At 41.4% G+C, this 19,740-nt stretch overlaps 1 protein-coding gene across 3 annotated transcripts in view; it reads left to right on the forward strand.

Annotated features, from left to right (window-relative positions):
* The first annotated feature begins 4,125 nt into the window (after nucleotides 1-4,125).
* nr2f5 (nuclear receptor subfamily 2, group F, member 5) overlaps nucleotides 4,126-19,740 on the forward strand; it is a 30,497-nt gene continuing 14,882 nt past the window's right edge. The window contains exon 1 of one of the 3 annotated variants that reach the window (XM_033641011.2): nucleotides 4,126-5,341. In XM_033641011.2, the coding sequence (XP_033496902.1) occupies nucleotides 4,963-5,341 (379 nt within the window). In that variant the 5' untranslated portion in view covers nucleotides 4,126-4,962. Of the gene's footprint in view, nucleotides 5,342-13,687; nucleotides 13,863-19,740 lie in introns of those variants that run through there. The other 2 variants (XM_033641012.2, XM_078171423.1) reach the window with 2 other exon arrangements.

Consider the following 19,740-nt stretch of genomic DNA (forward strand, 5'->3'; position numbering starts at 1 on the left):
GTTATGTAATTTATTTTTGCATCAGTTTTTTAAATTGTAAAAAAAAAACAACCTTTATGTCCTAAAGAAAAAGAGTGAGCACATACATGTCATCCCGGGTATTACTGTCTTTATTGAGGGATTAATGGGTGGACATCACACACATTACTGATCCTGAAGTTGATCCTCATTTAATTAACCCCTCTCTGCTCAGATTCATCATAAGCCTCAGCTGTATAGAATTACACTCTAATTATTAGGCCCCCCAAACCCCGAGGTGGCCCCTGGTCAACTGGCCCACAGCTCATGGAATCTCCTAATAGCGAGTCACAGGGCTAATTGGCAGACAGGTAAGGTTACATGTGACAGCAATTAAGCCGCGCGCAGGGCCAACCTCATGGCCTTGGGCGCGCCCGGCGCTGCGCCCTGGAGCCCGGAGTGAGGCTGGGTGGTTTTAGCGCCTTCTTTCCTTTTGGGGGAAGCAAAGTGGGGTATTGCAGTTCCTCTTCTGTCGCCTATAGATATATAGGATTATGTAAGTGGGATGTGAGTTCCTGTTGTTTGTATTGAGTGCACGAGTTGCGCCATGGTTATATAAATAAAGCGGAAATGTGACATATTTATCAACTGCTTACTTTACTTTTCCATCCAGTTTGTTGTCATTGTCATTGTTCTTTTTTTTGAGTGATCACCATCATAATTAAACGCGCTTTTATAGCAAAAATACATCAACCTGCTGCCTCATGGAGTTTGTTTATGGGCGCGCACACGTGTCACATTGAAAAACATATTCATTATTTATTATGGAGTTTCATCTTTGGGAATAGGAGCGGAAAAGTCCGGATTGTTTTGTTGCACGGATAATATATTCATGTCAATGACAGAGAGGAAGTGTGAGAGCGTGTCTAAACACATTATCACTTTTCAGAGCTGGGTCCCATGCAGCACGGAGGCGGCGGGACACTCGACCCCCCGGCTGCGGTGTTGTTGGAATTACCTTCACATGACAAATCAAGACCCGATCTGGGAAAATAATCAGGTCCCCGCTGCTCCCGGCGCGGAGAGAAACCCATTAGAGAACAACACTGTCACTGTTAATTACCGCAATGGGCCTTTTGTGCGCTGGCAGAGACAATATAACACAACAAGCCGACAAAATCAACACTTTCTCCACTGGTAAACGATTTAGGGAGGTTTTTATGGCTCGGTGAGAAGTTTGGCACCTTTTGTTGTTGTTGTGCAGCTGAGACGGTGTTTCTGGAATATCTTAAACATTCATTGTTGTTAGTTTTGGCACAGTTTAAGCTCCAATATTTAAATGTCCAGTCACATATTTTTGGGGTGAAGTCAGGTTGCCTGATGTGGGACACATTGTGGTAAAACACACCTAAAAAATCTGAAAACTACCTTAAATGTTACTGCAAGAACTTATTATGGTTCTCTGCCGTGTTTCTATAAAGAAAATATGCTGCCATGTAAAATATTTTAGAAGCTTGGACCTTTAAACACATCAACATATCCTAACTCACTCCAATGACATGTTCAGGTAAAATGGGACAGTCGTGCAGGGGCGTAAATATAGACAGTGTGGACGAGGGGCCCGAGTGCACCTGGAAATACGCCTGTGTTCAAAGAACTCACGTTAAATGGAAAATGGTGTGATTTTCTATATATGCTCTCAAAAAGGCAAACATATCTCCATCATGGCTTTCTGTTTTTGTAAAATAGTGTCAATCTGTAACTAAATGTTATGCTTATTTTACACAAACTATAAAAATATAAGTTTACGATAAATAAATAGTTAGTTAAACTAATAATTTCTTATTTCCTTTTTGTAGTTTTGTCGTATACAGATTTGTAATGATGATTGCTGGGTAATATGTATATTGATGTTGTCTAATATCAAGTCTCTGTTTAATCGTGTAATTAGATGATGTCATTTACAGCTGCTAGTTTTGGTGCAAAGTCTCTCAAGACTGAAATCATCTGAAAGCGGATATAACATAAAAGCGGCTGGACGACACATGGTAAAATATATGTACGCCTAAAATTCTGTGTGTGCTTTGTAAGTAGCAACTAAGGTGCACAAGGGCCTGTCGTAGTAGTGTGTGCCACTGCAGTCTTGTTTGTTTATTTCTTAAATGGTTGAATCAGTTATTAATTTGTTAAATCACTATTGCAACCTGTGGCTATTCATTAAAAAAGATTGTCCAACTTTTTTGCCGCCTGTTTCCTGGTGCCACATCGTTTACAATAGACATGTGCCATGTGTAACTGTGATTCTGGACCATTGTGACCGACATGGACTCACTGCAGCATCTTTAATATTTTCACTAAAATTGTCTGTGACATGACAGGGTGGCACACAAATACACAGTCCTAAAAACATGCTGGTTTCACGTCAGAAAAATGTCCCATTTTACCTGAATGCATCAAGTACTCACTCAAAAACCCTTTTCCCATAAAAAGTAATGTGTACTGTAGAAATATTTTGATTATAAGCCAAAGATTTATTTAAAATGCAACATCCTACAATCATATTTTACATTATACCCGTATTATTTCAGCTGCAGTATTCTTATTACCAAAAAGATAAAATCACATGGCGTGTATTGCAAGACAAGCGTATTTACAGAGCACCAAGTGCTTTACAGGGGCGTAGAAAAATATTAAATATAATACATTGAAAAAATATATTAAAATTGCATTCAAGAGACAATGAATAGATAATTTGAAGACAAAAAACTGAAGGAAAAAAACATTAAAGGACAATTTAACAGGCAAAAGCAGCAAATAAATAGCTGTAGATTAAAGAAAAGTTATTGGAAAACTTAAGTGAACGATTATGTTTTAAGCCCTGATTTTAAATAACCAAACAGTTTAAGCAGACTGCAGGTATTCAGGGAGCAGCAGGAACTAAAAGCTGCTTCGCCTTGATGGTTCTGATCATGGGAACGCTGAGTAAATCACCCCAGATGACCTGAGGAGTCATGTTGTGTCCTACTATCTCAGACCAGTCAAAATTATTGTTTCATGTAAAGGACATTTGCAGTAACATGTTCGGTGACTGGCAGATGAAGATGTAAAACCTTATTTGCCCCACATTACCTTACTTCATCCAACCAGTTAGAAAACATGAGTGGGATTACATGTACTGGACAGCTGACCCAAGATTGATGAGCAGGCTACGCTGCACGGTAAATAAAACGCTTGGTAAACTGTGACCTTGAGTCGCTGATCAGAGGGCAAAACAATAAACAACATGACATTATATTTTCAGAAAAAACATTTATTTTTTTTATCAAATCAGCCTACAGACATTTCTTTAAGACATGTTTTAAAACATAGCAAATTAAATTAATCTGCTTTGACTAATTATTTCTAATTTTTCCCCCAAAAAAAGTTAAATTACCTCATGAAATACTTTTAAAAACGTCAACCCTTCTCTCATTGAAAAGCTGTGAATCCTCATGATCATTTCAACTTAATGTGCACTGGTTTCCACCAAAATTAGCCTCCAAGCTGAAATCCTGCACAGTTTTACATGTTAAAGTGATTTTTTTAAAAAAGGTGAGAACAGAAAACTCCCCCCCAATCTTTCAGCCTTTCTCATTCTGCAGAGTGAAGGTCAAACATCCAAATTAAATAACAAGCAAAACATATTTTGTGTGTGATGGGGAACTTTAAATCCTCTCCCTCCTCATCATAAAGATCTATTATACTTTAAATAATGTAAAGTTAATTTAGAATATAAAAACAGAATATAGATGTAGCTGTACTGGTTTCTGGAGCTTATTTAATTTTTTAAAGAATATATTTTTAATAAAACACAGCAGGTTTGTTATATTCTTGGCGCACAGGATGCACGTTACTCTGAATGGGACCCTGCCTTCGTCCACTTTAAAGTACTTGTATCACAACAACCGCTCCTGTCAGTCAAACTCAGCCTAATCGGCCGCCGTCCAATCAGAGCGCTCCTTACTTTTTTAACAGACTTTTCCGACCAATCACAACCGGTTCTTTATGTCTCACCTCTCCCGCTGAGGGGAGGGGACATGACCTAATTTGGCAGTTATGACCTTATATGGAGCGCCGCCGGGGGGGCAGCGCTACGAGGCAGCCTGCTGGTGACACTTTCCCCCAAATTGTAGCTTTGACTCTCGGAGACAGGACAGACAGTCGACACGCTCGAGCGGCAAAGACTGTTGTGCGCGTGAAGTGTCTCTGCTGAAGCTGGACGGTCACGCGGAGGATATTGCGGCTGTGTGTGCGTGTGTTTTTGGGGTAAATACAGATCAGACGTCGCGCTCCAAAAGCCTCTCTGCGGCGCGCAACAACAAGAGGAACACGGCTAGTGTCGGGACTGCGCTTGTTAGGTTTCCACGGCGAGCTCGCGGAGACTAAATAAACGCGTCACTGACACTGGACGGCGTGAAATGCGGTCAGTGTTGACTCCAGCGTGTCTTTCAGGAGGCAGAATTGATCTTGCGTGAAGCCAAACAGCAGCGTTGGTGCTGTGGATAAACTGGCGCGACCGGCTGAGACGCGAAACATTGTTGTCTCTTCACACTCCGCCGTTTTTCAAATTCCAGAAGCGAAGACGAAGTCAGGCAACATTTGACTGTGACGGCCGACACACGCTGACTTATCGGACAGACTTTTCCAAAAGGCTCCACTGTGAAGAACAACGTGTTTATGGATTGCTGCGCAGCGAGGAACACCGGGAGTTGTAGGCTGCGCTCTGGTGCATCGATCATGTTGATACCTCGCTGTTGCTGTGAACTTTGATAGATGTTTACAGAGGACTCAGTATATATTTCATTTCAATAAATACGCTCAGATAAACTCTGACTGACCTCTGGAGGAAGTGGGAAGCGCCTTTACGCCCTCCCTCGTGTGTGTTTTTTCTTCCAAGACGTCAGGACGGATCTCTATCACTCTCCTTCTGTGATTTAAACAAAGACCAAAGTGTTTGGGGATAGCATGGCAATGGTAGTAAACCAGTGGCCAGAAAGCATTTCTGCAGATCCCGGGTCGCAGCTCCAGATATGCGGCCAGGAGCCCGGCGGGGCACCGGGAACCCCCAACGGTTCCACCCCGGGGAACGACGCACTTTCCGGGGACAAGATCCCCAACGTGGACTGCATGGTGTGCGGGGACAAGTCCAGTGGGAAGCATTACGGTCAGTTCACCTGCGAGGGATGCAAAAGCTTCTTCAAGCGCTCGGTGAGGCGGAACCTGTCCTACACCTGCAGGGGGAACCGAGACTGCCCCATCGACCAGCACCACCGGAACCAGTGTCAGTACTGCCGGCTGAAGAAGTGCCTCAAAGTCGGCATGAGGAGAGAGGGTAAGGGGATAGGTGTGTGATGGTTGTGGAATTTGTTTACCAATTCTGTGTGTAAAGTTGTGCGTAATGTTGTGAAATATCAGTCCCAATAGGCCGTTAAGTGTTGAGCTCAGCCGTAAAAGATTTTACTGTTTTTAAAAACAAGTGTGTGACTCCAAACACCGTCTGGAGCTCGTGTTTCCGGTGCGGTTTCACCAAACTATCTTTGGCACAAAGCATAAAGGCGCGCATTATCTTATCTGTTGCAAGAAAACATTTTTAAAACTTAAACTTTTAGATTAGTGACAGTCATTTCACCACGTTTCTCTTGCTGTGAGAAATTTATTTAACACCACACTCTAATTTGTCCTCACATGTCAAACTAAAAAGTACCAGTGAGAGATTTTGTGCGTAAATTACGCGTCATGTTTCGTGATGCCTGTTGATTGCGCTACACTTGCTGTGGGTAAATAATCGGCCACCACCTGCTTATTTCACATTCATTCACCAAATCTAACTCATCCACCCTGGTGCGCTCTGAGACGCCCCGCTCTGTGTGAAATCCCTCCTTTGTCCCTCTGTTTTAATTATGCTGTTTGCTCACCGACACCCGGAGCCGCTATAAGAGGATGCCGCTACATTTGTTGTATTGTGTTGGATTAACAACGGGTCAGTTGGTGCCAAAGAGGAGCAGCGGAGACGTGTTGGTGCGGAGCAGCGCTCCCCTTATTATTTATCATTCAGCATCCCATTCACAGGAGATGGGCTGGTGCATATTTTTGGGCCTTAAATTTCTGTCTCTGAACGTCTGTGTTTTTTGGGGTTTGTTTACGCGCGTTGGATGACTGAAGTGCCGATTAAGAGGCGTCAGTGAAAGCCTGTAGAAATGTTAGCTTTGCTGTGTAATGTCTCTGGGGAGTGAATGAAGGTGCTCATCACCTGAACACAGGTGAGCCATGAAACAAGGCTGCAACTGTCCTGTAGGCTCAAAAAAAGTGCGTTTCACCCGCTTATCCTCAAAAGTCTTGAGTCTCAGATGAGGATGTCACACTTGGCCCCGGCTATTCTCCCTCTCACAGGACAGAATAGGGTCAGCAGCTGCATCCCAGTGAGCCATCTTGCTCAAGGACACTACGGCAGGGGACGTCTAAGGACAGATAGTCTTTCCACAACGACCCCGCCGCCCTTTGTTCTCAGCCTGAGCCTAAATGTAAATACACAGACGGTGGAAATACCCGTCCTCCTTAGAGCCTCAGATGAGATGATCCCTCAAGGGTTCCCGCAAGTGCACTGACTCACTCTCTCTGTGACTGTGTGTGTGTGTATGCACTGTACACATAGTCTTACCTCATGTAAAATACTTGCAAGCCACACCGGCTCGATCCCGACTGAATGAACCCGAGCAGATCGCCTGATGCGCCTGATGATTCAGCCTAATCAGACTTTAAATATAAGTTAAACCATTCAAACAGCCCGGAAGTATCACTAGATAATCATTGTTTTTTGTACTTTCTGTGCTGATCAATTTATTTAATTATCTTGTGGATAATTTAACATTCAATATGATTTTGCGCGCAAAGTAAAATGATTATTTCACCTCCCTTTGGCAAATTCTTTGACTATCTTTAGGGAAAACTGCCCAGCATTCAGTGTAGTTAGTTAATGTTTTGTTAAACATGACATTTTTACAGTCTGACAGCCCTAAGGGCAGCCTGATGTTCATGAGATCTCTCATGCGCCTTAAAAATCGCATGCAAAGAAACTCGTCTCTCTGTTAATATGAGAGAACATGATGCTGTGCTCACAGGCTGCAGACCAGCCCACACTGCAAAAAGTATTCACCTTAACAAATCACAGAGTGACTGAAAATAAGTGAAAAATGTTTCCAGATGTCACAAATTATTTATTTTAGTTTAGTTTCATTCCAAAAATGAGAAAACACTGTGTTGAGATGAGGCCTGGTGACGTCACGTGATTGCAGGGGATTCTTCAATTGAAATTTTGTAGAAATAGTGAGGTTTTAAAACTCATTATCTGCTCATTATCTTTTCTTTTTTTTTTGCAGCGCTGGCTTATAGTTGTGCGCAAAAGGCTTAAATGTGGAGCAGGTCAACTTACATTGGCTGAGCTCATCTGTTGGTGCATTTGAGGTCAGCAGGATTAAACTGTGTCCTTAAATCCTCTTTGTCGGCCGACTTCTGTTTATCAGCATTCATTTGTCTACTTAGGGCAACTTTTTGTTCGGACATGTGCAATTTGGAAACGGAGAGAATTTAAAAAATGGTCACAAATACTCATCTGGTGTTTTATGAGAGGCTGAGAAAAGTAGTGATCGTGATTGATTACAAATAACAGGCATTTTCACTTCACTTGTGTCAATCACAGATGTCCAGTTGTCTTCAGTTGTTTAATCATGACGCCCATCTGTTTTATGAGACAGATATCAGACATATTTAAGTATCTGTGAAACTAAATCTACGCATCATTATTTGTTGTGACATCCACAGTAAATTAAACACCGTTGCATCCCAGAATCCAAAAATTGAGGCTGTCAACTGAAAAGTTCAGGACGGTTAAAACACACAGACACTGTTGTCGTCCTCCCAGAGGTCATACATAAGTTATGTTCCATCTGCATTATTCAGTAGGTTCACATAAGGTTGACAAGGGGACGGATGCAGTGTTTATTCTCAGATATGACCCAGGTGAAACATGCATTTGATGTTTCTGTTTTCAGAGATTAAGATGTTAAAATAAAGCAGAATATCAAAGGTGTGGAGCTGAGTAAGTTTGGCATGCTATTAATCATTTAAAAACCTTTTTACTCTCAGCATATAGGTCGTAATGTACGTAATAATTTGTATATGTTGACTGGTTTTATTCACAAATTAGGCATTGTAAAAGTGATGCTTCTGCAGCATTTCCTCACATAGAAAACAAGCACGAGAAAGCTGACATCATTTTTTTAAAATGACATCAGTGTTTGATATCCCTGACACTGCTGCATGACCCTTCTGTTTAGACTGAATTCATATTTCGCTTCCTGAGAAGACACGTTAAAACTTTCATGAGTGGACCTGCGTCAGATTTAGAACTTTATTGCTTTCAAGTGAGTGCTGCTTCTTTTTTTTTTTTTTTTTTTTTTCCCCCGTTTGACCTCTTTCTACAGACTGCTGTGTAGAACATAATATCATTTGTTTGGAGACTTTTATCCGGAGCACCTTTCAGCACCATGGCAGCAAACATTTCTGTGCTGCCCTCAGTGGGAATCAAACCCTCAAAAAAAAAAAAACCTTGGCAGCATTGTGTCACCACGCAGCTACACAGAACCTCCTCTTGTTTCTCTGTCAGCGCAGTTTCTGGGTTGAATAGGAAGCGGAGAGGCAGAGAGAATCAGCCTGACAGTTCCTTTGAACTGGAGTGAATGTTTTAATTTTGAAGCAGCCCACAAGGACGAGCTACTGACTTCACTGAGGACAGAAAGACACGTGTGGTAGTTTACTGCTCTGATTAATGCATGCATACACAGTGATAATGTCATGTTGTTGTGTGTGTGTGTGTGTGTGTTTTGAATCGTACAGGGCAGCTGTGAGCACGCCAAATACATGCAGACACACACAGTAGAGTGTAGTGCAGCGGTGGAATGTAACAAAACACATTTACTCAAGTACGTAACTACAAATTTGAGGTATTTGTACTTCACTTGAGTATTTCCATTGTATGCAACATTATACTTGTACTCCACTACATTTATCCGACAGCTTAAGTTACTTTTAAGATTACATTTTTTTCAGCCTAGCGTAGTAGAATTTGTACGTTTCATACGTATCATATCAACCTTTCTAAAGTGACGTTGCATATGAGCGAGACGCCAGCCAAGCTGTAGGCCACTGCAGACAACAGTTCGAGACCAATAGACAACAAAATAGTCGTGACTTTGCGAGTCAGTGCTGTTTCCAGCTGCTTTTTAGGCACTAAACGTGGGTGTTTTGTAGCAACCTGCTGTTTTTCCAGTGGCTTTATAGGACCAGAAATGGTTGTGCATTGTCAGTGTTTGTCCAGCCAGGATTGTGCCCCCCAAACGAGGTATTAAAAGCAAAAACATGATCTTTTTCTCGTCATAACTAGGTGGTTTTTGTGCCTAATCTGAGCCACAAAGTTCCAGCATTTCAGCTACATAATAATGTCCACATGTCACATATCTGTGGTTTGCAGAAACATTCAATGCCAACATTTTTCTGGTGATTAGGTTGAATTTTTCACACACTTCCTGTCCAGTAAAAACATGTATCTTCAATTCTGCATTTTTGAGTTCGACATTTTTTGATAAACTAAAGGATTAAATGTTCCTTTGTGTGCTGAGAAAATTCTCCGTCTTCTTAGGCTGAATAAACTCTTTAAAACCCCTCCTGTATCAGCTGGAAAATGTGTCGTCACAAAGCTGAAAACAAGCTGTTTTTCTGATTCGTGGTCCTCACAGGACAGCCACGCTACAAACGTATGATGATCTTATAGAATATGAAGCATCGCTGTAGATTAAACCCAAAAGTATATAAAGAAGTTTTTTAGGCACCAGACTTGGGTGTTTGTAGTGACTCATTGCTGTTTTTCCACTGCGGTTGATGTTTTTTTTTTTACCAAGACATTGCTGCATTTTCTGCCAGTTTTTCTGACACCATGAAAACTTTTTAACGATTCATAGTTCTCACAGGACAGCCACTCTACAAACATATGATGATCGTATAGAACATGATTCACTGCAGTAGATTAAACTACCCAACTGTATATAAAGGAGTTACAATGAGCACAACCTTAAACATCAGCAGGAAAATGCAACATATGCATTCATGTAGCAGGAATATTCATCCAAAAACATCAGCATGTAAATGTAAAACACTGACTGGAAACATTTTACTGCACTCTATACTCTAAGTACATTTCACTGATACATACTTTGAGTTAAAAAAGGTTTCTGAATGCAGGACTTTTACTTGTAGTTGAGTATTATCACAGTGTGGTATTTACATAAGTAAAGGATTTTAATACTTCTTTCACCAGTGGTGTAGTGATGTAAATATGGGTGTGAAAATATCGATTATGCTCGAGTATCGCGATGTTATTATCAAAAACACTATCAATTTTTCAGATTTTTAATTATTTTTTAATATAGTGGTTACACTATTTATAATTTTCTATTTTCTTAATTTGAATCATTTTATTTTTTGTTTTTTTCTTATATATGCAAATGCTCGAAAGTACATAAAAAGTGGTGCTATGATGTCAGATATTACTGTGATAAATACAAAGACAAATGCACAAAGAAACAAAATGTTTTTATATTTTAATTTTATTCATCTGGTGGTGTTTTTAATACTATAAAATATTTCCTAAAATTTTCTTTTAAATGCCACAATGTATTACCTTCCTTACAGTATCACGATATATCATTATATATTGAATCGTAACCTCTGTATTGTGATACACATCACCAGATTCTTGCCAATACACGGGCCTAATAAATAGTAAATAGTCTCAACATCCATTTGTGTGACAGGAATCTGTCATACCCACATTGAATGTGCGCAGTAGGACGTCTGCCGCCTCCTCTGACCCATATTGCACTCTGACAAAATACCAACAGCAGTGGAAAATATAGGTCAACCAAAACTAAAACATTAATAACAGACAGGCTCAAGTCAAAGTCCAAATGTGTGAACCGACCGGGGGCCTCTCCAGCAAGTAAATACCCCACTGGAGCGGTAAAGTCTAACAGGCAGCGTGTATGGACTAATCCATACTCCACTGTGGGCAATTTAACACCAAAACACTGCAGTGTGTGGCCTCCTTTTGGCTCCGAAAACCTTTACTTATCCCAGTAATTTAGCTATTGACAAATTCAAATGCTTAACCCCTGTCAGCGCACTCGCAGAGGCCTCTCAAAGGAAAATAGCTCCCATTCACATAATGCTCAGCCTCCATTAAAGTGACACACTGGAGCCTGTGACGTTACCTCCAAGGCTGACTTTAATATTACAGAATAGATGAATGATGCTGCTTTTTAATGCTTTTGGACACATCAAGGTGAAGAGGCTTCACGCCGCAGCGTAATGATCTCTTCCCTTTAAAGGTTGTGCCTCTTTCTGCACATCCCACTGTATCGCTAATGCGACCAAGGTAACGTGACCCCTCTCAGGTGCAGTCAGTCAATCACTCTACTGACTGGACTGTTTTGCTTGTGACTTAAGTAGCTCAACCTGTTTTTGTGTGTCACTCGGGTCACGTGTAATGACACGCGCTCGAGTAGGGGCGCAGAATTCGTCAAACATTCAAACCCCCCCGCCTTCGACGAGGCTTCTCCTTCAGTCTGCCGCACATCCGTTCTCTAATATAGCCCCTGTGGGGGAATCTGGGTGCATTTATAATTTAGGCATTTAGTTGATGATCTTATACATGCTCACTGAGTGGGAGTGCAGCAGAAGTACTCATGAAGAAGAAGCCACAGCTGCAACAAACTATTCCCATTTAGAAACAACAGTTTTGTACAGGTATTTAAATGACTGTGTGATAGTGGCGGTTCCTCTCTGACCTCATGACCTCCGCTATATCAGCAAATAGTCATTTTACACCCAGAAAAACTTCACTTACCCTCTTATAGTTTCCATCAGCCCTGTCACCAGAAGAAAACCATGCCATTGTACATTTCTGCAAACTAAAAATAGCCTTTTTTTTTTTTTTTTTTTTACATTTGTACGTTTCATATCAGTGTTTATAAAGTGACACAGTATGTGAGCTGACTTTGTCATCGGGCGGTGGAGGGGATAGTGGATGGTGTCACCCTGGCGAGACGCCTGCCAAGCTGCAGACAGCTGTTTGAGACCAAAAAACAACAAAACTTTGCTGTTTCTGGCGGCTTTTCAGGCACCAAACTTGAGTGTTTTTTAGTGACTTGTTGCTATTTTTCCACCGGGGATAGTGCCACGAAAAGCTTTTTTTTTTTTTACCAAGACAGAGCTGCATTTTTTGCCAAGATTGTGCAACAAAAACTTGTATTTTAAACCTTATCATAATTTTTTTTCTAACCATGATCAAGTGTTTTTGTGCCTAAACCTGCACAGTGCTGTTGAAACGTAAAGATTCAACATACCCGATTCATAGTAATGTACAAATGTAACATATGGTGGTTTGCAGAAACGTTCAATGCCAACATTTTTCTGGCATTTAGGTTGTTTCCATTCATGCAGATACAGATATTTTTGTTTCGTTTGCTCAGGTTTTGAGATCTGCCATTAAGACTTGTGCCGCCACCCTAAACACAAGAGAAAGTATTTTTGCATAATACTAAAAGTGAAAATGCGTTGTTTTTTTGTGTGGACTTTTTGCTGCCAAAACTGAAATTATAAAATAAATAAAATATATAAATAGAATAAAATAATTAATTCCTTCGTCCTTAAATGGAAAATAATAGCATGATGTGAAGCTAAAATGTGACTGGCATGTAGGTTGGTTTGCAGCTCTCTTTGAGTGTGGATGGTTTTGGATTTGAGCACCAGAAATTAAAATAGTTCACTTCCACTGTACTGGCCTGGCAGCAGAAGTCTCAGCAGCAAATATAATTTTTTAAAACAGTTTTTATTGCCAAACAATTAATTCGCCTGCATGTTTTGGTGATTAACAATAAAAGAGAAATAAAAATATGAAATAAAATAAAAGCAAATATTGCAACAGTCAAGAAACATAAATAAAATTGATAAAATGGACAACAAAAATAATTTATAAAATGTACAATATATCTGTTACCTCATAATCTAAAAACATAAAACTTGGCATGTATGTTTTGGGTGAACTGGCCCTTTAAATAAATGTGTTGCTTATCTTATGGTAAAAATATTTGGTAAAGTTCCAAAAACCTATACAATTCAAGTCACAGTCTGTATGATTTTCAAAACAGAGTTGCAAAGCGTTTCACATGTCACTGATCAAAACAGGCAAACATGAAAACATTTCAGATAAAGCCAGGCAGCCGAGGACACATGTATGCACAAATGTCTCCTCCAAAGGTTAAACTCAGAGTAAAGACATGAATGTGTCCCTGCTGTGTCCCACTGTGTGTTAAAGAGAGACGAGAGGGGAGGGCTGGTGTGTGTAAGTGTAAATAAGGATAGGGTGAATCAGAGTCACTGAGTTCAGGGTGAATTTGGTTTACTAATTAATTCAGGAACTGCCTCATCAAAGTCTGAGAGAGAGAGAGAGAGAGAGAGAGAGAGAGAGAGAGAGAGAGAGAGAGAGAGAGACAGACTGAGGTGACTGCATCCACACACAGTAAAAGCTACCAAACTTTCTCACGCAACCCTCCTCTGCCCTCCATGTCTCTGTCTCTTTACGTCTGTGTCACTGTTTTCCCTCTCGTTCCTGCACTGCCTCCGGTTTTTCCGCACTCTCGTTCTGTTGTGTCGTTCACGTTTCGCTGCGTACCTCTGCTCTTTCATGTTCGACACACAGCTGAGGACAGTGTTGGTCCTCTTTCAGTGTGCAGATGGCTTGTTAGTAGGGTTAGGTGAGTAGTAACGTAATATATATGGACAAATATCCATTTTGCTATGCTCTGATTCTTTTCTTTTTTTATGGTGTGTTTCCCCTCAGCGGGGTGCAGCAATTAGTAATTTTCAGCAGTCCCTATTTCACTACGGAGCATCTTTTATACCAGTAAACATGCATGAATGTGACACTTTCAGTGTTTTCTCCTTAAAGATACACAGCACAGCATTAGCTTAGCTTTATATTAGCAACACATCGACACATTACAACAGCGTCTTTAAAAATTCTGTTTTTGCAATATTTTTTTGACCACTTGGGGGCAGCAGAAACAAGCTGTTAACAACACTGACATATTACCTCCTTATAAAGTTTAGTGTACCTGCTAGCAAACTGTGTCTGTCTGCTGTCGGGTGCTGGGCAGGTTTTGTACAGTCAGTTTTATCAACACATTCTCGCTCCAACCTCGTCACATATTGACGTTTGGTCATGGACTTTCCACGTCCACATACGACTTGCAAGGTACCCTGGGTGCGTTGGTTGTTGACGTTCTTGGACACCGTGTCAAGTTCTGCCTGTTACATGCATTTGTGTTCTTTCAAAATACACTTGAGTTTTCACAGGAAATTTAACGTTTACATACAATCTCTATCAAAATAAATGCACTCCGTCGGTATGACACTGCAAATTGACGTTTTGACCTTCAACAAGAAACGCACATGTTTGGGTTTAGGAAAGAAGAACAGGGTTTGGCTTTATAATCTTATGGGATGCAAACACTGCTTTCTCAGTTGAAAGTTGGTGTTTGCATTTTTGCCGCCTTAATTTTCGTCCTTCTGTTGCTGCGTTTCCCCCTGACACCGCCAGGCAACGTTAAACTGTAACAGCAACCAGCCGCGTACCATGCCGACATTAAAAAAATGCCTTTTTTGTTGGTTTCTGACACTGCAAGTCAGTGCCCAAACGCCGGATTTGATGACTTTGGAGTGAGACCGGGCTCATTTTTGGGCTTTTTGAGAGCACTGAGAAACATTTAACTTTACTGGCTTGAAAAACAAAACAAAACTGTAGAGTAGTCATGTGTTGCATTGTTTATGTAAAAATACTGATCATAGCAGCTTAATTACTCCCTTCCCAATGATGCGATCACAACAATTAAAGCTAAGTCAGCCAATCCCCATGAATTCAGCGCAACCTTGCAGTTTTGTCAAATCACATCAAATTCACAGCAACTTTGTTTATTTAAAACAGGTAAAATCTCCTTCATTGTAGAGCTGCATGCACCGTATTGACTTACTCTGCCCTCTTTCTCTCTCTGTTTATCATGACACTACAGCTGCGAAGGTGTGAGTTCTGTGCCTGAGACAGAGACACACACACACAGTGACACAGCTAACGGTTAGCATCACACAGCTAACTTTACCCAGCTGTTATTAATGGGTTTAATGACAGAATCGGGCTGTTTGGGTGTCAGTGTGAGATTGTTGGGACTGTTTAATGGCTTGGTGTGGATGTTAGTCGCTGCTGCCTACTTGTTAGCTCGTGCTAGCTGGGCAGAGATAGCGGAGGGAGAACGGCTCACCTTCAGCATTGTGTTGAACGGCAGCAACAGCTGATCGGCGGTGATCTTCCACCCTCCTGCCATCAGAAATAGTTTCTCAATCTGTGGGAAACACTGAATGCTCATAATAATTCAGGATTCAGCATTTCAGGCCGCAACAAGCCCAAAAAAAGCTTCTGAAATCCTGCAGGGACTGAATCATGGAGAACCGTTTTGAAATGTGTTGGAAATGCTGAACACAAACAGTGTTTGGTGGATGTTTAATGTGAGAATTTATTTTTCTTGGCAGTATAATATGTTTCTGTTGAATAAATAGAAGAAGAACTCGGTCTTTCACAACAGTGCACAACTGGACAAATACTGTGAACCATGGACTCAGCCAGACGGTGTCAAGCCACAGTCCACAGTATCTGTACACCTCATATCATTTACCTAGAAATAAATACTAAGAAACACTTAATAGTTAAGACACATTTGAGTATGATATAAAGATATTTGAAATGTATCTTAATGAGTGTTAGCCAACCACAGTGGCACCAAAAATAAAAGAACATCACAGACACATTATACGTGAGGATCTCAGAGTGGAGACCAGGTATTCAAACACTGACTTTTTCTGCTCAGTAACATCATGTTGTTTATCCCTTCTCTTTTTATCTCTTTAACTCTCTCCTGGTTTACACATTAGCTCCTTTCTGCCTCCTATCTGCCTCTCGTTTGGAGCGTTGCCCTGCAGAGCACTGACCTGCAGGTCAAAGATCAGAGCCAAAATAAAACTGGGAGAGCCACGGGGATATTACCTTGGTGTCACATCACACACTGCCCTCTCGGCTGGATCGCACACATGTACAGTGACACATACAGGCACCGAAGCTTATAAAGTTATATTTATTTTACCCTCCAAATTTTTTAAATAAGCAGCTATTATTTTTTTTAAGCTTTGCAACCACACATTTTGATATTTATTTAAATGCAAGATTTTCTAATGTTGTTAACCTCTCTGCACACACACACATACATGCACACTCGGCTGAGCGGTGGCGAGATGTGACAGGGAGAGACAGGCGCAGGTTCACGCAGGGTAAAGTGTTTATTTTTCGCTCGCCAATGGAAGCTTTAGAAATGGAAAAATCTACTTATTAAACGCAACTGTCACACTGAGCCAAATCTATAATGCGTCTGTGTTGCCCCGGCAGCGTGACCTTTTAGTCCAAATGTTGATAGGCCTTAATTGTATTTAGCTGCTGTAATTCCACTAACAGTCTGACCCAGAGGCTAATCCAGGGCAGCCAGGCAGCGAACTGTGCACTCTGCCAGCTGCCATTTGCTGAAGTGGCATTTTGAAAGTCGCAGCTGAAATGTCCCATGGTACCTCTGTTTGCGTGCACTTTCCTCCTCTCCCTCTTTCTCCTGCCCTCATTTCATGCCCTACCTACGTGCACGGGATACTGTTTTGTTTTGGGTTTTAGGGATTTGTAGATCTTTTTTAGTGCTTATTTTTAGCGCCCTGAATTTGGCATCTGAATAAATTTTGTTCACCAGAGAGGAACAACTTTATATCGTTGGGATTTTGAACGTTTTCCCTCCTCTTTGTCGTCTGATGACAAGCTCAGTCAATTACATTAAGCTAAGCCACAGTGTAACAATTAAAAATCAGGAAACAGTTTATGGCAGACATCCAAATCTGACTTTATACTCCCATCCCCCTCCTTTGTTCCCCCATCTCTCCAACCCTGCTTTCCTTTTTGTCTTATCCTCGGGCATCTGCTTCTCTCTAATGTCATTTCTGTCTCTCCGCTCTCTCGCTGCCCTTCTCTGTGTCAAGATACTACATCTCTCTGTCTACGTCTTCCTCTCTATTCCTTCGGACCTTTCCATAATCACCCCCCCACTCCCTTTCCTTTCTTTCTGCTCCTCAGTCTTGTCCAGCCAGCTGTAGGCGAGCGAAAACAGAGAGCGATGTGTCTCAGTCAGAAGTGCTCGAGTGCTCTGCCTCTCAGCCACGAGTGACCTCCACAATGAGGCTTTTGAAAAGTCAAGTGGATCAAGTAGATTCGCCACCATCTGCAGGATTAAGCACTAATCAATATGAGAGCAGATTAATAGCTGTGAATTCAGAGACATGACACGCAGCAGGGTCCCAACAGGTCGTGGAATTTGTGGAACGTCATTGAATTTCAAAGAATTTGATGTATTCGCCATGAAAGTCAGACACAGTGTGTTTTTACAGCTCAGTCAGTGAGACGCCCAAAAGAAGTGGAAACCAGGCTGTTCGACCCTGTTGAAGATTTTTTATTTCTTTTTTGGATGACATTAACAAGCCAGGGCAGAGTGACAGTTTTAGGTTATGGAAGTGCTCTGACTTAGATGTGGACAGTCAGGGAAGAGTCTTTTGAGACTGGCCTCTCGGGGAACACGACAGAATCGGTCCTTTCAGCAAGTGCCCCAAAATGACACATGCTCAAGTTCTCCAGCTTCCTCAGAAGTTCTGACTGCTGTGAGCGAAGGAGGACGTTATTATAGACCGACAAAGTCTGAGCCAACAAAACATCGGATTTAGTTTCCTGTTTCCCACCAACAGTCAGCGTTAGTTTCTTATAACCATGACCACAATCATCTGTAACTTTAACCACATGTCTCAAGGCAATTGAATTGAATGCAACTGGACTTAGTTTTTGTTAGTTTTGTTGTTTTTAACCACATTTATTATTTTAACCACAACAGGAAAGGTCCCCGAGTCTTAAAGGGCAGTTTTGGTATTTTTCAGCCAGCACCCTATTTTCCCATGATTTCATATAGGTGACTAATAGAGACAACAATCTTTGAAATTGGTCCAGTTTTGTGAGAGACCGCTGCAGCCACAGAGGCGAAACAGGCTGCAATGTAATCCCTATGGGCAATTGTGCACCATCATTTTATGTCCATTCATAATGCTTGTTTTTGCCGCTGACAGGCTCAGGTTTTTATTACAAGTGTCTGACATTTGTACAGAACGGACCCCTCAGAGAACAGAAACCTTTTTCCTTATCGTTGGCTGGTCTGTTTGTTAGCATGACCAAGTCTCGCTCAAGCAGAAGTCTCATTCCCAAATCTTGCAAGAGGTGAATTGTTGCGGGAACAACAATGGTGGAAACGTTAGTGAGAGTTGGAGAGAGGAGTCCAGAAAGCATAGCTTAGTGTTATCTGAAAGCTTTTCAATGTCACGGCTGAATATTTAGCTGATTTCGACAATGTGGTAAAGTCTGTGAGATTTCAGAACTTGACTTGAGGAAAAACTTTTAATTTCTCTGTAAGGTCCTTTTCTGTAATGTTGTCAGACACTTCTCACGACAATCTGAGCCTGTCAGTGGCAAAAACAAACACTTTAAATGGACATAACTTGATGGTGCACAATTGACCTTTCACTTGATGGGCCGACAAGCTGTCGCAGTAAGCATGGAGCCCACACTGTAACTAACTGCACTCCCTGAAGAAATATTATCATATTTTTGGAACAATGAAAGAGTGATTCCAGAGAGAAGCAGACAGAGGGGTCTACAGTCTGTGTTTGAAGGATATATCCAGGATGTCAAACTGACTCAGCAGCAACAACAGGTTAAAAAGACAAAGATAGTTAGAAGCTTAAGCCGAACTACAGTGTAAAAGTGAACCACCACATCACTGCTGATCGCCACACAAGACAATGAATATAAAGGGAAACTTTGCTGATATTGAACCAGCTGTGTGGCATCGCAGTGTGTGCAGATGAACCGTGTTTGACTTCGACAGGGATCTCTGGGTGAAGTCAAACAACGTTGTGATGACACACAGCTGGTTGAATATGAGCAAAGTTTCCCTGCTTCCCTTCACTGGTTCCTGTACAGCAGGGTCGGTCTTTGTTTCACTGTTATAATCATTACAAAGCAAAAGCAGCATGTGTATACATTCAGTAGGCTGTATCTTCAGTAGCTAGCTAGCTAACCCTACACTTTTCAGGGTTTGATTTTGGTTTTGGAACAGGGAAGAAACGTATATCTTTTTCCAACCTCTCCAGGTAACGAGTATCATTAATACACGACGTGCCCCAGGCACAACATTTAGCTCCAAATCCACAAAACCAGCCTGAAAATGAAGGAAATCTGAAACGACTGCATTAGAGTCAATGGAGCACAGCTGTGTTGTTGTCGGACCCTGGTCTGAGCCGGCCTGATGCTACGTTATCATTAGCCAGTCTGCATCCGCGGGCGTGACTTAGCGAAGGGTCAATTGTCTGTTACGTTGCAGCTGGAGCGCTCTCTGTCAACACTGGACCAATTTCAAAAGCTGTTGTTCCCATTAGTCACGTAGACACGAGGACGTG

This window comes from Epinephelus lanceolatus, chromosome 10 (genome assembly GCF_041903045.1).
Source record: "Epinephelus lanceolatus isolate andai-2023 chromosome 10, ASM4190304v1, whole genome shotgun sequence".
Classification (NCBI taxonomy): Eukaryota; Metazoa; Chordata; class Actinopteri; order Perciformes; family Serranidae; genus Epinephelus; species Epinephelus lanceolatus.